The sequence below is a fragment of the Furipterus horrens genome, unplaced genomic scaffold (assembly GCF_987537825.1).
Source record: "Furipterus horrens unplaced genomic scaffold, mFurHor1.1.pri manual_scaffold_11, whole genome shotgun sequence".
Lineage (NCBI taxonomy): Eukaryota > Metazoa > Chordata > Mammalia > Chiroptera > Furipteridae > Furipterus > Furipterus horrens.
The window spans coordinates 19,154,989-19,173,237 of record NW_028327181.1 but is presented as its reverse complement, the minus strand read 5'-3'; the positions used below and the strand labels follow the sequence as shown (position 1 = coordinate 19,173,237).

At 56.5% G+C, this 18,249-nt stretch overlaps 1 protein-coding gene across 2 annotated transcripts; it reads right to left on the bottom strand.

Annotated features, from left to right (window-relative positions):
• Positions 1-49: 49 nt before the first annotated feature.
• On the bottom strand, positions 50-14,508 carry AIFM3 (AIF family member 3). Of its 2 annotated transcripts, XM_090292813.1 has the most exons (23): positions 14,447-14,508; positions 13,001-13,125; positions 12,353-12,415; positions 11,758-11,929; positions 7,486-7,699; positions 7,139-7,248; positions 6,759-6,868; positions 6,618-6,662; positions 6,289-6,385; positions 6,101-6,213; positions 5,745-5,831; positions 5,217-5,308; positions 4,976-5,106; positions 4,759-4,874; positions 4,602-4,673; positions 4,445-4,508; positions 3,817-3,893; positions 3,597-3,714; positions 2,288-2,386; positions 1,925-2,000; positions 1,295-1,399; positions 636-656; positions 50-411 (listed from the first exon to the last, which is right to left on the bottom strand). In XM_090292813.1, exons 4-23 carry the CDS (start codon positions 11,786-11,788, stop codon positions 372-374), a joined length of 1,818 nt encoding a protein of 605 aa, XP_090148939.1. In that variant the 5' UTR covers positions 11,789-11,929; positions 12,353-12,415; positions 13,001-13,125; positions 14,447-14,508; the 3' UTR covers positions 50-371. The 2 variants fall into 2 exon arrangements, with proteins under 2 accessions (XP_090148939.1, XP_090148940.1); XM_090292814.1 differs by lacking the exon at positions 636-656.
• Positions 14,509-18,249: the final 3,741 nt, after the last annotated feature.

Genomic DNA, 18,249 nt, shown 5'->3' with positions numbered 1-18,249 from the left:
TTTCTCCCTCATGGGTGTTTGCCCAATTACAATGGAAGTCACACAGATCTGCAAATGTGTGCGTTTTAATTTTGAGATGTCTAATATGTTGCAAGATCCTACAGGGGACCAGTCCCAATAGAAGAAGAGGCAGGGCCTGTCCCGTCTCCACTGCCAACCATCGTTGGCAGCCCAGGCCTTGGGTGGTGAGCATCAGTTGGAAGCAGTGGAGGCCTCTCTGGAGGTGAGCCAGGGAGTTGATGGCAAGCACTGGGAGGGCTCAGGTTCTGCCCTGAGGGATCCTGGGAAATTTGAAGTTGGCACCTGCCCCTAGAGCTTGGCCTCTGTCCCTGGTGCCCCAGCATGCCTGCCCAAGTCTGCTTCATGAAAGCTCAGGATCCTTTCCCTGTGAGCCAGGACATGTCGCCGGTCCTGCAGGAACGAGGGGAGGAGGAGTCAGGGCAGAAGAGAGCAGGCTCCCCACTCAGCAACATGAGCAGCTGGCCCTTGAGGACAGCAGGGGCCTGCTCTGTGCCAGGCCCTGGTGCCCAGCAGGGATGTGTACTTGGGCAAAGGGGGAAAGATCATCAGGTGCAGACTCTGGGCTGAGGTGGGAAAGGCTTGAATAGTCAACAGGAAGGACAGGACACACGTACTTGCTGTGCAGCAGAAACAGCCTTTGCGAGGGCAAGAGGGAGAGACAGAGAAGGCCAGGGAAGAGCATGTCATTTATGTCCCCTCTTGGTTTTCCACTGTTTCTAGTCTGAGGCCTATCCCCATCCCATGGCCTCCAGGCTTTTCCCAGCCCCTAGGGGCTATTTGTAGGCAGGTAAAGCCCACAGGGGGATTCCCATTGACACCATGCTGGGGTGAGGGTAATGACTGGTGTCCAGTATCTCCCAGACTCCAAACATCCACCCCACATCTCTGTGCAAGGCATCCCCACGGACATCACTAGCTGCATTTCCCCACCTGGCTTCGGCTAGGCTCAATACTACCATGTCCAGTTGGATGTCCCAGGCTCAGTGATTGCCCAAGCAGTGTACCTTGACCCCCGCCCCACAGCACTGGCCCTGCCTTGGTATATGGCCCTTTTCCTTCAGTCTCCCAAGGGCATGTATAACCATCCCACTCCCAAATCACAACCTATGCCTCACACAGTCCCATAGGCCCGGGAGCCTCAGACTGATGGGGACCAAGGGTTGGGGTACTGGCCCTGGAGGGCTGTGAGGCAGCTGACTGCCATGGGAAGGTTGAGCCAGTCCTTCAGTAGATGTCTTGCTCCCTGCCCCAGGCTTCAAATGCCCACACTCACTCCACTTCCCGCTTCCGAATGGCACGGCCTGAGGCCAGCACCTCAGCCACCTTGGACACGATAGGATCGTAGTTCATGCTGGCCACAGCGATCACCTCGTCGCCTCTGCAGGGAGAGGGTAGCTGAGCCTGACAGTTGCCCAGGAGTGGCCCCTCTTCCTGGAGACCCTGACACACTCCTGCCCACCTGGGACCCAGGAAGGGATCTTACCCAGGACAACAGGAATGTCCTGAGCACCCAACCCTCCCTGCTTTGCACTTTAGCCCAGCATGGACTTCAGGTTCTTGTGGGACTCCCATGGAGGTTCCAGCCATACTCCTTAGTGGGGTTCAGGCTTCCGTCCTGGGATCACCACTATCTGTGTGACCGTCCTCAGTGTAAATGTGGGGTGTCAACACCCACCTCAAAGAGCTGTGCTGACGATAAAATGTCCTGCTTCAATGCATGGCAGCTGGAGTTATTACTGCCCCACCTCCTTGGTGGTGTCTCCCGCCTGGCTTCCCCCTATGCCACTCAGTCCACCTTTCAGATAAGAACCCTTCGTCTGGAGCAAAGCTGCTCTGGGCTGAGTTTCCCCTACCGACTGAGCTCCTGCTGCTTCGTGCCCCTGCTCCGCCCCATTGCTCTCACTTGGTGTAAAAAGCCACGAACTTCAGCTCCTCCAGATCCCCTTGGATGATGACGTCGTCGAAGCCTTCTCCGTACCCTGTGGGCCAGGCAGGTGGGCGTCGCCCACGTGAGCTCAGCAAAGGGGATGGGACTCTACCGGATCAGTGTCTGTGCTCTTCTAACTGCCCCCCTGGACCCCTCCCCAGGCCTAGGTCTCTTTGTCCTTTTAGGTAGTCCCTGGCATTGCCCCCAGTGAGTGCTTTACTGCTTTCTATAGCTGTCCTGGCGTCGTCCAAGGATGCTCATAGCCCCGCCCCAACTCTAAGCCCCACTTCTGCACTCTGATTAACACCGTAGCCCCGCCCCATTCCGAGGTTCAGTTACCCGCGTAGCGCAGGCTTTTGCCGAACATGGCTGTCCACAGGTAGGGTACGGTGCTGATCTCTGCCTCCTGCGCCAGCATGTTCTGGGCCGCCACGCGCCCTGAGGGACCCAGAATAGTGAAAGCTCCAACCCTAGTCCCCACTACCCCTATACTGCCTGTCCCAGCTCTCTGGGACCCCTCACATGTGGGGTTACTTCTTGCCTCCCCCAGAGGTCAAGAGGCACATCACCGTGCAGTGCACAGCCCATGCTTGGTTGCAGCTGATTGGTACAGAGGGAGACACCTAGCACAAAGCTGGCCACTTAGATTGCTTCTCTGGAGAATCTGAATGAAGTGCCCTGGGTCTGGAAGGTAGGCTTCCTGGGGTTGTGGGGCTGCAGGGCCATCTCAGGTGTGCACACAGACAACTAATCAGACACATCGGGTCTGAAGAAGGAGGCAGGAGAGCAAGCATAAGTAACCCAGACGGATGCAGAGATGACAGCCACACCCAGGGCCCCAGAGAAAATAGCTGGGTAGCTTCCCAGTTCATGAAGCTCCACCCCCTGGATGCTCCCATTAAACCTTAATTGCACTGTGGAAAAGCCTTTGCTTCTTAAAACCTAGCACCAACCTCAGACCTTGGATCTGAACAGAAATTGGTACCAGGAGTGGAGTTTCGGGCTGCAGAGGCTCAGATAACGTGAAGGCAGAGCTGGGGGTGGGGGGTTGGGAAGTCTGGGGTCCTCCTTATAAGGCAGCTAACTTGCTGGCACCTGTAGCTCAGGGGCCCTGACTAGGTGTGTACAGGGAGCACGTCTTGGTGAGGGGGGAAATCTATTCCTCAGAGAGCACAACAGTTTCCCCCTGAGCCCCAAGTTTCCAGGCCCAGGTGGCCACCTCCCAGAGGCCTGCATGAGGCATCTGGGCTCTGAGTCAGGCAAGTGGCCCAAGGGAGACAGAGGCACTGAGTGGGGAGCTGGCCCATATCCCACTAAATCCCTTTTTCTCTCCCTGGTGAACATGTGCCTTTGAGTACAAAAGAAAAGGCGAGGCTATTGGAAGGACAAGTGGGGGTGGGGCACTGTAGCAGACCGAATGGGGTGTTCAAAGGGCAAGGGAGGGAGGTCTCTGAAGATGGGCCACACACAAGGCTTGTTCTGTGACCTGGCTTGATCACCTGGATGAGGCTGACCCAGACAGGCCACGACAGACTTTGAATGGCTCTGCGACCAGCAACCAAGATCAGCAACTGATGGATGGGTCCGGGGGAGGCTGAGATCCTGAGACAGCCTCCCCCACCTTATCCTGCCATAGGGCTGGCCATACCCTGGGCATGAGCCATCTGCCAGTGTGGGATGTTCACTTTCCGATTGTTCCTCCAGGCCAAGGGGAAGGTGACAGCGTCGCCAGCCGCAAACACACCTGGGACATTGGTCTGCATCATCTGTTGGGAGAGGGCCCAGGACTCTGTGGGTGGGAAGGGGGCCCTGGCCTGGACCTCCCATTGTCCCCATCTCAGTACCCTTCCCACCCTACTGAGCCCCACCTTGTTGACAGGGATGAAACCTCGGGAATCCAGGTTGATGCCGCTTTGCCTCAGGAAGCCTGTGGAGGGCACCGCACCTGACAGGATGGGGCCACCGTGTCCAGTTTCACCTCATTGCTCTGATGACCCACACCCTTCACTTGCCACAACCCAGCCCCAGACTGATCATCATACCCTGCAGACTCTGTGTGTCCTGTCACTCTGCCGGGACCTCCACAGACCCTGTGCCTCCCATTAGGCCTCAGGTATTGTCTCCTCTGAGAATCGGCCCAGGATGCCCCAGATGGTGGTGGGCATACCGTGCCACCCCCGTCCCAGTGCTGCCACCTCCTACCTTTGTTTCTCCCCCAAACTGGTACCTCAGCTGGATCAGGGATGAGTTAGAGGCACGTTCGTGTCCTGCAGCCCTCACAGGGCAGGCCATGGAGTCAAGTATGAGTGGGCAATGGTCACTGGGAGCAACCTCTGTTCCAGGCCTGAGCCAAGCCCAGTACACCCATTCCGCAACAGCCCTTTGAAGTGGGTACAGTTGTGGTCCCATCTTATAGATGTGAAAACTGAGGCGCAGAGAGGGGACGGGACTGGCCAAAGGTTCTGCTCATGCACATCCTCCTACCCACCCACTCACCAATGCCCACCACGCAGACGTCGGCCCGCACCACCTTGCTGCTCTTCAGCACGACCTCCTTCAGCTGTGGGGAGGAGGCAGGTGAACAGCTGGGCCCGGCTCCTGGGCACAGGGGAGAAGGGACAGCGAGCGGCAGGGGGCGGGGAGAAGGGCCCACCTTTCCTTCCTGGGCCCGCAGCTCCGACACCTCTGTCTGCATGTAGAACTTGACCCGGTTGTTCTCAAACATCTGTCAGGGCAGGTGGGCGGCGGGCAGTGAGTGAGACCCGGCCAGACTCATCTGGTTCTGAGGGGCCGAGGACCAGTGGGCTCACCTTCATGAGGGCACGACCCACGCGCTCCCCCAGGAATCTCCTGAAGGGTGTCTCCTCCAGCTCCACCACGGACACCGAGTGGGCCTTCTCAGTCAGATAGGCAGCCACCTCCATCCCTGGGCCAGGGTTGTGGGCAGTGGGCTGGCACCCTGTACCCCCCAGGGCCAGCACTGCCTTGGGGTCGGCCACCTCCACCCCACCATCCACAGCTGCTCACCTAGGAAGCCGGCCCCCACGACCACTGTGTTCCGGCCCCGAGCCAGCCTCACCACGCGATTGGCATCCTCAGGAGTCCGGATGGTGAACACGTTCTCCACCTCTTTGCCTTTGCAGCTCAGGGTCTTAGGGCTGAGACACAGCCAGTGTCAGCGAGGGGCTCCTGGTCCCCTGAGCCCTCCCATTCTGGCCAGTGCCCCGCGTGGTGTCCAGTGGAGGGCAGCAGGGAGGCACTCTCCCACCTGCTCCCTGGGGCCAGCAGAAGCTTGCTGTACTCCAGCTTGAAGCCATCCTTGAACACAACCTTCTTGTTTCTCACATCCACTGTGACCACCTGCAATCCCCACCAGGCACAGCATGGACCTTGGTGGGCCAGGCCGCCCACTCCCAGGCCCTGCAGTATGCCCAGAGCCTGGCCAGACTCTAAGCAGCTCCACGGGGGCTTTTCCTGATACCTGGTTGTCCTTCCTCTCACCTGGCAATTCCTTCTCACTCTTTAAGCTTCAGACATCACCTTTCCCTCAAAGCCCTCCTTATATCCCAAGTCCCACCAGGCTCTCCCATCCCAGCCCAGAACAAATTATCCATGTCCCCACACACTGGGGCTATGCATGGGCGCATGATGCTACCAAGAAGATCCAGTGCTGCCTCCCAGGCCAGGAGCACCCCCAGGTGCCTGGGCAGCAAGGCCAGGAGGGCAGAGCACACCCACATCTTCAGGAGCCTACACATCCTCACGCCCTTCATGGTTGCCCAGCCTTGTCCTCTACCTGGGCCTCGGTGAGCACCTCGATGCCGTAGGCTCGGAAGAACTCCTTGGGCCTCAGGGCCAGCTGCTCAGGCTGGGCATCTAGGGACTGTGGGAAAGAGCCAGCATGAGACTGAGCCAAGCAGCCATGGGTCCATTTTGCAACAGAGGACCTGGGGCCCATGGAGGGTGGAGCCAGCCCCAGGTCACCCAGGGGCTGCAGGACAGAACTCAGCAAGCCCAGATCTTCAAACTCCAGGGCCTGGCATGAGTGGGGAGGGCAGATGGCCAGAACCCCAGTGGGCAGCAAGCAAGGCTCTGTGTGGGCATGACTGCACCCAGAGGGACAGAGCCATGCCTCCAATCACCCCCACCCACCTTGCTGAGCTTGGGCCGGTCGTAGGGGAGGTGCCGGTCCAGCGTGCACAGGACGATCCTATCTGAGAAGCCCTCTTGCCGCAGGGTCTCTGCACACACCAAGCCAGCTGCACCTGAGGGGAGGGAGCTGTGGGTCAGAGACCATCTCTCCCCGATCCCATCCTGCCTCTTATTATCCCACCACCAACCTGCGCCCACGATGAGCACATTGGTGCTGCCACTGTGTCCAGCACTTGGAGAGATGCACTTGGCCATCACCTTGGTCCTTCGCTGCAGCTGCAAGGCCTAGTAGTAGTCGCCAGAGAGTGGGGGACAGCTGGGAGCTGGGGTCATGGCCAACCTCCCTCTGCCATAATTCCGGCAGTCCAGCCACATCCCCACCATGCACCCTTCCCTCTGCTCCCCAGCCACATTCATCAGACCCCCTCCCACCACAGAACTTTGCAAATGCTGTTCCCTCAACTCAGACCCCTTCCTTGGCTTTCCCTTTTACCTGAGCCCCAAGCCACCCCCTCACCTGCTTGCTGGCTCGGACATACACCTTCTCCTTCTCGATCTTCACCTGCAAGTACTGTGGTGCTCAGAACCAGGCTTTGGGGGGCTCCTGCCCCTGACCCTGTAGCCCCAGGCTCCCACTCCACTACACACCCGGCCCCACCTGGAACTTGTGCAGACTGTCCAGGCCAGGGAAGTCCTCCAGGTCCCCGGTGCTGATGTTGAAGCAGGCACCATGCCAGGGGCAGCGCACCCGGCCACGGGATAGTACACCTGGGAGGGGGCAGTGCTGAGCTGGGGTCACCCGCAAGAGTCCCTCTGCAAGGATTCCTGTGTCCCAGCACCTGCTGGCCCTTTCACATAGCCCCAGAGACCCCCCAGAGGCCCCCCCCTCCTTGCCCTGCACCAATAGATAGGAACCGGAGGTCTAGGGAGGAGCCAAGCTGGGCTAGGGCCTGGTGGAGCTAGGGCTCAATGGTGCAGTGGCCAAGCCCACTTCAGGAGGCCACGCCCCCACTTCCCCTGTGCATGCAGACAACTCACCTTTCACCAGGGGTGCACCATAGTGCGGGCACTTGTGGCCCAGGGCGTGGAACTCCCCATTGTCCTTCACCAGCAACACCTTCCCCCAGCCCAGCTCCACTTCCCGCATCCTGGGGAGGAGCTGCACTCAGAAGTCAGGCCAGATGTGAGGCACCACCTCCTTCCAGAACCTCCTCCCAGATTCCAGCCTTCTGGGGGCAGGGGCCAGACCAGCAGAAGCCACAAAGGCAGTGGCCAGGATGGCTAGCCATGGGCCCCTTCCAGGCCTCCCTGCCCACCTTATCTGAGGCTTGTGCTTGCCCTCCCACCTTGGGCCCTCTGACCCCTGTACCAGGCCCAGCACCCACTGGCCATTCTCGAGGTCCTTGACGTGACAGACAGCGGCCTCTACACAGTCCTGAGTGCCAGGGTAGGGGTGAGGGGCGGGCAGGCGCTCCTCTGAGTGGAAGTGGCGGGCAGTGCCATTGCCCTGGTAGGCTCGGGGGCTGCCCTTCCCACTGGCCGACAGCTCCTCCTTGCTCCGCTCCTTCTCAGGCAGTACCACCTCGATCTTGAGCTCCACTGTGGGCAGATGGGGGCCACTGTGAGCCCCCTGTTCACCCACCTCCTCACCCACCCCACAAGTTCTGGGCAGGGCCTGCTCTTCTAAGTGTAGGTTCTCCCCTATGCCTGGACCCTTCCAGAAAGTCATTGGTACCACCAGCAAAGAGCCTTAAGACAGACAAGCAGGGCAGGGGCATGAAGGACGAGCACTGGGTGAGCTTAAATGGATTTTTGCATAATTTTATTTCAATAACAAAATTAGTGAGGGAGGCACAAACAAAGCTCCTTCAACCCTGAAATTGCCCTTTCTCCAGGATGCATGTGGAGGGAAGAGCCTTGGTGCCTTGAGTCTTGATCTGACTCCAAGGGCATGGTCCCCAGTGGATAACAATGACATCCCTGAGGGGTCAGGGGCAGGTTTAGGGTTTGACTCAAGTGAGGCTAGGGCATCCCAAATGGGTGTAGCTCAGATCCTGGCCAGTGAATCTGGTTGATGGGAAATTGAGGTCCCATTGTTCTATGCTTGCAACTTTCCCATAGGTTTAAAATCATTTTCAAAATTTTTTTTTAAAAAAAGCTCTGGCCTGGTAGCTCAGTCGGTTAGAGCGTCATCCCAATGCACTAAGGTAGCAGTTTCAATCCTGGGTCAGGGCACATATAAGAATCAACCAACAAATGCATAAATAAGTGGAACAACAAATCGATGTTTCTCTCTCCCTTTCTCTCTCTCTCAAATCAATAGAAAAAAAATATTTTTAAGTGTACACAACTTAATTTCAACTTCTTAAAATACTTATTCTCACCAGTTTGAGAATCCTTCAGCATTTAGCAAGCTCTGTTTTTTTAGCATCTTCGTGTACTTGGGTCTGGGACCTTGCAGGTAACCCCCAACTGGGGGAGTGCATGTGGACAAAGGAGATGAGGCATAGCACCGTCCCCCCACCCCCAACCAGCCTCCACACAGAAGACACTTCCCATGGGGCCAGCTCTAGGGGGGAATTAGCCAGAAATTGTCATTTTCTCTTTATACTTTTCTGCATTTTCCAAATTCCCTACAATGTGCCTGGGTATTTTTCTAATTAGAAGGGAACAATAAACAGAATTTTGAGCAGCGATAATCCGGCCTCCTGGGTCGCTGGTGCAGGGAGGAAGGCTGAGTGACATAAACTAAGTCCCTGGCACAGCACGGGCCCAGTGAGGGAGCAGGAGGTATCTCTCCCAATTCCCAAGGCACCAGAGTTTCCAGGCATCTCCCAGCTTCACCTCTCATCCCCTCCACTTCAAACCTGACGCTCCAGAAGCAAAGAACCCAGAGTCACACCTCCTGACCTTTGCCTATGTAATTCCCTTAGCCCAAGCTGATTCCTGGCCCTGGCTGATTCCTGCCTAGATATAGTTCAGGTGTTCTCTCCTCTGGCTACCCAGCTCTTGCTTGTTCTTCATCTCAAACTGTGCTAATCCCCTACCCTAGCCTGGGAGCCTGGGGGCAGCCCTCTCATCCTCAAGTCCCAGCCCCCAGCTCAGGCGTAGCACAGCAGGGGTGAAGGTCGGGACACTCCACAGTTCCAGCTGGGCCAGAGGGGCACCAGAGCACACCACATGCTGAAGCTGTTGTGTCAGGTGTGGGGGTGGGGGGTGGGGGGGTGGGTTGTTATGGGTGGAGTGTGTTTTTCCCTTCATTTTCCACACTTTATGTAATAGTGTTAGAATGTTTTCAGAAGAATTAAAAAGAAAAATACGTTGGACTCAGCTGACACCAGCTATGTGAGCTTTAGAGAGAGAGCTCAAAAGAACAGCCTGGCAGGGGCCCAGATTATAGCCAAGCCAGGCTGTTTTCATCGTCCACCTCCTTCCAGAAGGCTCTGAGGCCTCGCCAGATGCAATCTAACTTGAAACCATTAGGTCAGGAGTAGAATGGGGGGGAGGGTCTCTGCTCACTCACAGAATCAAAGCAACCCTAATTCCATGATTCCCAGCTGTCCACTGGACCATGGGCTGCCTTAGCTCCTTTGGGCAAATGCCCTTGTTATAAAATGGAGAGAACAACACCTATCTCTTTGTTGACAGTGAATGCTAAAGGAGATGATACACGTAACCCAGAGCATAAGTTCAACAGAATAATTTGAGTAACGGTGTTTGATTGGTTAGTTCTGAGCTTCCTGGCAGCCATGGTGAAGAGGGAAAGCCTTTAGGTAGCACCTGTGGCCTAATAAAAGGCAGATGACCAGATACCAAGAGAGATGCACTTCCTCCTAGTTATGAACTTAGTAAGAGTCTGGCCTGGAACTCTTCCTGTAAGGAACACAGTGCCACTGAAGCATGGAGAGTATAGAGGGAAGCTCAGGGAGTGTATGCTGACGTGCTCTGAGCCAGAGTCGAGCAAGGTAGAAAGTGAAGAATTTGCACACACATCTTCTACTTGTTCTGGTTTCCTGTGGTCTCTTCCAACCTCAGCTGAACCCTCATGGTCTAATGCTCTCACTCCCACACCCTCAAATTCCCTGAGTCTTACCCCTTAACCTGCCCAGGATGCATGGCTGTGGCCTGAGCTCCTGCCCTCCCGCCAAAGCGCCACACATGAGCCTTGGCTGCAGACAGCCCAGTCCCAAAAGAGGACATAATAACATTTTGCAAGTGCTGCCTATGAGTCAGACCCTGCACTAAGCACAACAGCCTGCACAGGGGGCACAATTAGCCCCATTTTACAAGTGAAAACTCAGAGACTTAGAGAGGTGAAGTCAACTGCCCAGTCATACACCCAGGAAGGGAGGCTGGCTTTGGACTCAAAAGGTCAAGTTCTTAGCACTGCCTCTGGTATGGTGAGTGTGACCAGCTCCTGTACTAGGGGTCCTGGGGCCAGGGGTCCCAAGCAGGCCAGCCCTTCGCATTCCTTTAAAGGAAACTACAGGTGGCATCTTCGCCCAGAGCCTCCTGCCAGCTGGGGCCAGCCAGCATCCTCCTGCCCAGTTCAGAAGCGGGAAGGCTGAGGTCAAGACAGTGGATATCATTTGCCCAGGTCACACAAAGAGGCAGGAAGGGTGGTGGGATCTGGCCCAGGGCTGAGTGTCCACAGCACTGGAGTGACGGGACAGCAGGTGTGGGTGAGTCCCTCTACCTGGCAGGGCATCACATCTCCTCTGGCCCCCGAGTTCTCCCTCAGACCCAGGAAAAGGAGAAAAGGCTCAGGCGTTCTAAGGTAATGGAGCCGATGGGTATCAGGTAAGGGGAGCTGGGTAGAGCCACACTGGGCAGGGTGGCCTGGACAGGGTGGCCTGGACAGAGTGGGCGGGGCACTGACTGGGCACTAGAGAGGCCTCCTCAGTTTCTTCACCTGTGACATGCCTGCATACCATGCTTTCCTGTGTATTGTGAGGATGGGAGAGGGACAGTGGGGCCAGAGGGAGAGCCCAGCAGATAAGAGTCTCCAGCGGAGAGCAAACCCAGGCCTCCCCAGCACCCTAGAATGCCCCCGTCCTGAGCTGGAACGCCTTGGCCCAGGCAGCATGGAGATTCCCTGTACAAATGGGAAAGTGTGCCCAGAGAGGCTGAGGAGGTGCCCCAAGATCACACAGGGGTCAGAAGAGGTAAAGAGGGCTGAGACCTACATACTCCGTTCACACAGCCACTCTGAAAGGTCAGGTTCATTTTGTAGAGGGAAAGTGAGGCTCAGAGAGGTAAATTACGTACCCTGGGCCACACAGTGGCTGAGGGTGTCTGTCTCCAGAGCCTCCTTCTCCTGCCCTGGGGGACATAGATGCCCTTCCCCACCCAGCAGCAGGAGGAATCCTCCCTTCTCCTTTCCAAGAAAGATTCGGCTGCTATTCCCACCACCAGCACCCAAAGCCCTAAATGAAGAGGAAGGGTCACTGGAGGGGGGCCAGCCCCCCAACCCCTCCTGCCTGCAGCACATTAACATTCTCAGCAGTAGCAGCGGAGACTGCCACCCAGCCTGACCTACTTTGAGGCAGTGGGGGAGGGGGAGGAGGAAGGTGGCAGAAGGAGGGAGGGGGATGGAGAGAAGAGGGAAGGAGGGTGGAGAATGGAGGGAGGGGGGGAAACAAAAAGAGAAGCGGTACCTGGCTTGGGCTTGGAGAAGCAGCCTCCCATGGTGAGTGGCCTTCAGCTGGGCAGGGGGCAGGTGCTCAGATGGTTGGCTGTGGGAGGCTAGGGTGCCCCCGGTGGGGCTGGACCTCCCATGACCCTTAGAAATGCTGGTGTCACCATGCCAGCTGGAGCCGCCTTCAGAACCTGAGGAGGTTGGGGAGAGGGGGCATCAATAGGGATCAGGGCTTAGAGATACAGTGCGGGGAGGGTCTTCTGGAATAGGCCCACATTGGAGCTGGGAAGTGTTGCGTAATAGGGAACCAGACCCCAGAGGAACTGTACCCACCGCCAGGGGAGCCCCTCAGCCAGACTTTTTAGGTCTAGCCCCACAGCTGCCTTGTCCAGGAAATCCACCCTGATTTCTGCTGCCCCTTCAAAATCCTGTAGCCTGGGACCTCTGGGACCCTCCTTTCTCCAGGGAGGCCACCATGGCTGGGGCCAAACCCCAGATCCCCTTGGGAAGATCAGAGCCTTCCTGTCCCCCAGCTTCTCCTTCCTACAATGGGATGACATTTAGTTCTCTCTGGTCCTTGCACCCACCCTGGCTGCTAACCCCTGGATACCCACCTCCTTCAAGGGCAGCCACTGCTTCTTGGTCCCAGCCCAGCAGTAGAGTCAGCCTGCCAGGCCCTGGAAGGCAGGGCAAGGGGGCAGGGGTCCAGGAGGCAGTCCAGCCTCCACCCTTCCTCCCAGTGTGAGCTGTGGCCAGGAGGGCTTGGGGGTGGGGCTGGGCCAGTCCACTGGTCCCCAGGGAAACCCTGCTCCATGGTGAACAGAAGTGGGCGGCAAGCCCGAGCCTGGGCCTGATCAGGTGGGGGAAAGGGAGGCTAGGCACACAGTACTGCCATAGACCATGCCCAGCAGCCATGAGCTCCTCTCCACCTTCACTCTTCACAAATGCCCACCAGGCCCATGGTGCTGAGGTCATGCCCAACAGCAGATGGAAAAACTGAGGGGCCAAGGACTTGCCAAGGTCGAGCAGCAGGTAAAGGCACCTTGGTGACCTCCTACACCCCTCCCACCTGAATTCCAAGTTGGGCAGGGACCCAAGAATCAAACATATCTCTCTACAGGAGGGGTCACCAAGTTAACAAAGAGATCCCTGCAGCCAAAGAGACCTCATGGCCACAGGATGGGCCATCCAGAAGATGCAGCTTACAGACTAGACTTTGAAAAACCCAAAATAAAAGTTTAGCTGCCCTGTTTACAACTGACCTCACAGTCTATCCCACAGTCATCTCATTTGTTTCCACTGGAAGTTCTTCCTGAAGTCTAACTTGAGGTGAGGCTGAGGCTCCCTGGGTCTAGTTCAGATCCTAGCAAGGACCCTGGGTGGGTACCTGAGAGCAAGGGGGTCAAGAAGATAGGAGGGAAAAATTGGGGAAGGACCATCTACTACTTTGCACTTGATCTTACCTGCCCTAGTGGTGCTCATTATAGGCCATGAGGCCATGGTATCCAAAGATCACCTGGGCACACCCATGCTCTCTTCCCTGCTGTCACCAAGGGAGGTCTGTAAAATGTGGCCACCACCTGCACTGTCTGCACCCTCCCTGGGCACAAGAGGGCCCCTCCCCAGATCCCAGCTTCACCACTAGCTTAGTCCTGCCCACCTCCTTTTAGCCTAAACCACAGATCCCAGAAAAGGTGGGACCTCAGCTTGCCACCAGGTGTCTGTCTAGGCTATTCCCTCCCACCACAGGTGCCCAGGTGTCTGGACCCTTCAGAGCTTTGGGCCTGGAAACAGATTTACTGGGGACTGAACCTTCTCCAGACCTACTCCATGCCTACTGTGTGCTAAGGTAGCTTGGAGCTGCCTGCCTCCTGCAGGCGCAGACACCCCCATTCAAAGGCAAAAGTCCTTGCCAGGGTCATGACAAGAGAGGACCCCAAGTTTTTGCAGTGCTGTCCCTTGCCTACAAGCTACCCGTTGTCAAAATACTGTAACTGCCTGAGTGCTAACTACCTACTAGGAGTCTGTGCCTCTCCCAGATCCCCCTCCCAGAGCCCCAGCTGGTGAATGCAGGGGAGGAGCCTCTCCTCACTCCTCTGCACAGTCCCCTCTTTCCTCCTGGTCCCACTCTTCACCAAGAGACATATGGGTCCTTCCATGCCCACCCTGGGAGGCTCCTGCCCAGCTCAGGCCCTCAGTGGCTTCCAGCCTAACTCCGGATGGCATCCAAGCTCCTCAGCCAGGCATTCGAGTGTGGGGTGCTAGCGGTCTTCACCTCCTCCCCCTCCTCCCCCACGGAGCTCAAGCGCAAACCTTCTGTGCACTCTCCCTGCCTTTGCACGTGCAGTTCCTTTATTGAGATGCCCTTTCAAGCAGCCCTCACACATCATCCAGGTCCCCCCACCAGACTGGGTGGCCCAGGAAGGGGGAATGCCACACAGTAGGTCTGTGCGGCGAGCGGGGGAGGACCAGAGAGGGAGAGGAGAAGGAAGAGGGTCGCTCCCGCCCCCAGTTTGTCTCCCTCCCTCCACCCCTCCCATTGGCTCCCGACCCCCAGCTCCTCGAGTGCCGGCCCCAGGTCCCAGAACCGAGAGCGCGCACGCTAGCTCGGGGTACGGAGACTGCGGGGCAGGAACCCTGAGGCAGAGGCAGGGTGTCGGGGTCGTGGTGTAGGGGCCAGGTCCCGGGAGCCGGAGGCGGGCGCTCACCTAGGCTGGGAGCGGGCGTCCGCTCTGGAGCCGACCGCGGCCGCGAGCCGGGGAAGGGGGTAGGGGGGAGGGTAGGAAGGAGCGGGCGGGGGCGGGGCAGGCGCTGCGGCGACACTGCGGCCCGAGAGTCGGTGCGTCCCGCCCCGCCCCGCCGGGCCGTGCAGGTTGGAAGTGTCTGGGGGGTCAGGGGTCGGCCGGCAGGCGGCTTCAGAGTTTGGATGCGTGTCGGGGTGTGTGGGGAGGCAGCCAAGGGCCCTTCTGGCCGTGGACGCTTTGGTGACTTCTGGGACCCTGGGGATCCTCGCGACCCCCAAGGGACGCCAAGCTGGGGCGCGCACTGGGTCTTTTTTCTTTTCTGCGCCACTATCTTCGAACCATCCGTAAGGAGCATGTGGAAGTTGAATTAAGCGGAGAAACCTCTCCAAGAAAGAAAACCCAAGTCACTCCCACCTGCTCCCCAGACATTCAGTTTCCCAGGTCTCCTAGCTCCGTCCCTCCTCTCTTCCCACACACAATAAGTTCTACATTCTATTTTAATTTATATTTTATTACATTTTCTCTTTCCCACCTGTTATTATACCAGGAGAACTTCCTGGGTCCCCATAAATCCTGGTGCTCCCTGGTGTTGTGTCTCTTCCTCCAGGAAGCCCTACCTGACCAATATCCCCAGACTCCATCAGGACCTCAGTGTTTTATTGTCCTGACTGTCCAGATCCTTGCATTGTGGTTTTGTCCCACCAGCACACTTGAATTCAGTGACTATGTGGGAAATGAGTAAATGACACATTCCAGGGAAGTGATGTCACATCTATCACTAAATGTATCAGGGCCCACCAACTCTGTTGTCCAATTATTGCTCTTTTGGTGACTTGAGTTGGGTCCTCATTTTCTTCTGCCTCTCCCATTTCTTGGCCTTACTCTCCTCCTGTAAGGCTGATGATAAGCCAGCAGTAATAGTCCATTACTTATGCCACACCTTGCCTAGGGGGGCTGCACAACACCCCTCCCCCTCATTTTTCTGATGGGGAATCTCAAAGGCTGAGTCTCAGCTAGGGGCAGGACCAGGGCCTGCATGGGACACACTCATGCAGGTATGTATGGGGCCCAGGCCTGGAGGGGGACATGTGGCTCTGTTCAGGCCATCCCTTTGTGGCCATGTGCGGTTTTTACAGTTTGATTGTTGCCACTGTCACAGGGAGGCCATCACTGGGCAGATGCCATTGCTTGGGCCTCGTGCCCAATCAGCCTGCCCCCATTCCATGCATGTGCTGACCTTGCCCACTCCCCCCGCCCCCACCCAGGAAGACGGTGTACCCCATAGTCACAGCTGTGGCTTCACATGCGTTTATTACTTTAATCTTCACAACAGCCTGAGGAGAAAGTTTCTCTTTGTATCAACTCCATTTTACAGATGAGAAAACTGAGGTTCAGAGATTAGGGGCTCCCCCAAGGTCACCTAGCTGGTGAGTGGCAGAGCACAGGCTTGAATCCTGGCAGGCTGGCTAGGCTGTGCTGGGCTTACAATATGGAAGGGTGGGAGTTTGATGGAAGAGGCCTTCCAGGCTCAGCCAAGGCCTCAGGGTCTCCTTCAAGTCCTGCTCTGTGAATCTTTCAGTTAGTGAACCCCTCAGTCTCTGGTTCCCCAGGAAACATGAGGTTAATTCCATTGGCCCCGGGCTGGGGCTGCCTCCAGGACACCGTGACGGGTGCAGAGCCAGGTGCTCAGGTTGTGGGGTACAGGCTGCTGAACTTGGGGTATCAGAGATGAAATTTAGGTGATAGGTCAGTGGGGGTGAGGCAAGGAGGCCAAGAGCCTGGGGAGATGTCCTGACACAGGATGATTGAGGCCTTGACATGGGGGAGCCCATCATGGTGCCCTTGGCCCTAGGGATTGGACTTAAGGCTCTGGCTGTCCTGTGGTGGGACAGAAATGGCAAGATCCCCATGGAGCAAAAGCCAGAACTGGAGGTAGGCTAGGAGTGCTGCTTCACGCGGAGTCCCTAGACTTGGGGTGGTACCCATGGACAATGAGATCCAAGGACACCCAATAGGCCTCTGAGCCTTGGGCAGGCTGAGGTCCTAGTCTAGCCCCAAAGATGATTCTGACAAGGTAATAGCATCCATCCCAGATGTCTTGACAATACTGAATGGAACAACAGCAAAGAGAGAAATCAAACTCTGGGTTGAGATGTAGTGAGGTGACCTGGGGCAGCTGAAATCCACCTAGACCAGCATACACCCCAAAGGCAGGGAGGGGGTTGCCAAGGTCTGAGAAGGTGAGTGGTCCCTTCCCATCCCCAACCCTGGAACACCAACACGCAGCAAGCCTGTCTCTGCCCTCCTTACAACCTCCCCCTCCTGTCAGTTTCCTTATTCCCCACTCCCCCTCAGCCTAGGGTCTCCTGGCCGGGTGTGCAGGATGGCCCTTTTTCAGTTTAGAAAATGAAGTAGCTGCAATGTCTAACATTGGGATTGACAGGGGCGCCCCCTGGAGGTCAATCTGAGGATCTGCAGGACTCTCCCTGATCTCTGGGCTTCTGAGGGTGAGGGAAGCCGTTGAGAGTGGAGGCCTCTTTCCTGAGGACTTATGTGGATTTCCAGATAGAGACCTCAGTTTGACTAACATATCCCCAGGAAATGTTGGGATGCTCAGCCAACATCTGAGCTGAGGCCAGTTGTGTTGAGTTGGAGCAAGATGGGTGAAAGTGGTTGCCCAGAGCTAAACAGTGATTTATTCACATAGAATCAGAGGTTGGGAGAATCCTCAGGTTGGGGAGCCCAGATCAAGCCCCACCCCCAGCTTCATCCCTGACTCCCTAGCTTGCTCTGGCTACTGCAGTCCAGCCTCTCCCCTGCTCAGGTTAGTTTACACAGTCTGACCACCACGTTCCCAGAACCGTCTGGGTTCTCTGAGGGCTCTCTGATTTTGCCGAGCCCAGCTCCAGCTCCCCCAAACCTCTTCAGCTCAGCCTGGGCCCTCCCCAACTTTCTGGCCTGCTGCTCTGGGATGTCCAGTCCTCGTGAGGGGAGGGAACGCTCTGGAGGGCTTTACTAGGAGGTGGCGGGAGCTGAGCACAGATGAACCAGTTGGAGTTTCTCAAAGGAGAGCAGAAGGGCATCCAGGCAGAAGAAATGCGTGGGCAAAGGCAAGGAGACAAGGTGTCAAATTCTGGGGAATTCAGAATGTGCCAATCTAGTCTGGCCTGAGTATTGGGTTCTGGGAAGGGGTGTGACATGGAAGTATGTCATGAGCCAGGGAGGAGCTGAGTAAGGGGTTTTAATCCCATGTGTCTTCAGGAATAAAACATACCAGCAACTAGGACTGGCACTGGACTGGAAGGGAGAAAGGAGGCCAGGAGGTCAGGAGACACCTGGGGCAAGGAATGGGCCAGAGTCAGGCCAAGGGCTGAAAGGTGGGCTCTTCCTCAGTGGCTTTTACTTAGACCTGAGGATTTTCCATCATCAAAAGATGGACAAGTTTCCCAAACTCCAGTGACAGATGGACTAATAATATAAGCTGCCTCATCCACAGAGTGGAATATTGTTAAGCAATAAGCAGCTGTCTACAAAGGTTTTGTAAAGACACTACAGATATTTTCTTACATGGTACTGGCTGAAAGTGTAAATAGGCAATCCCTACAAAGGGCAATTAAGCAACAGCTCTCAAAACTGCAAATGCCCAGAGCCCATGACCCAGCAATCCCATCCAAGGAACTAATTTGAATGCATTTGACCACCTGAGATTGGAAAGGACCTACATGTTCATCAATAGAAGGACGTAAATGAGTGAAAATACATCCATC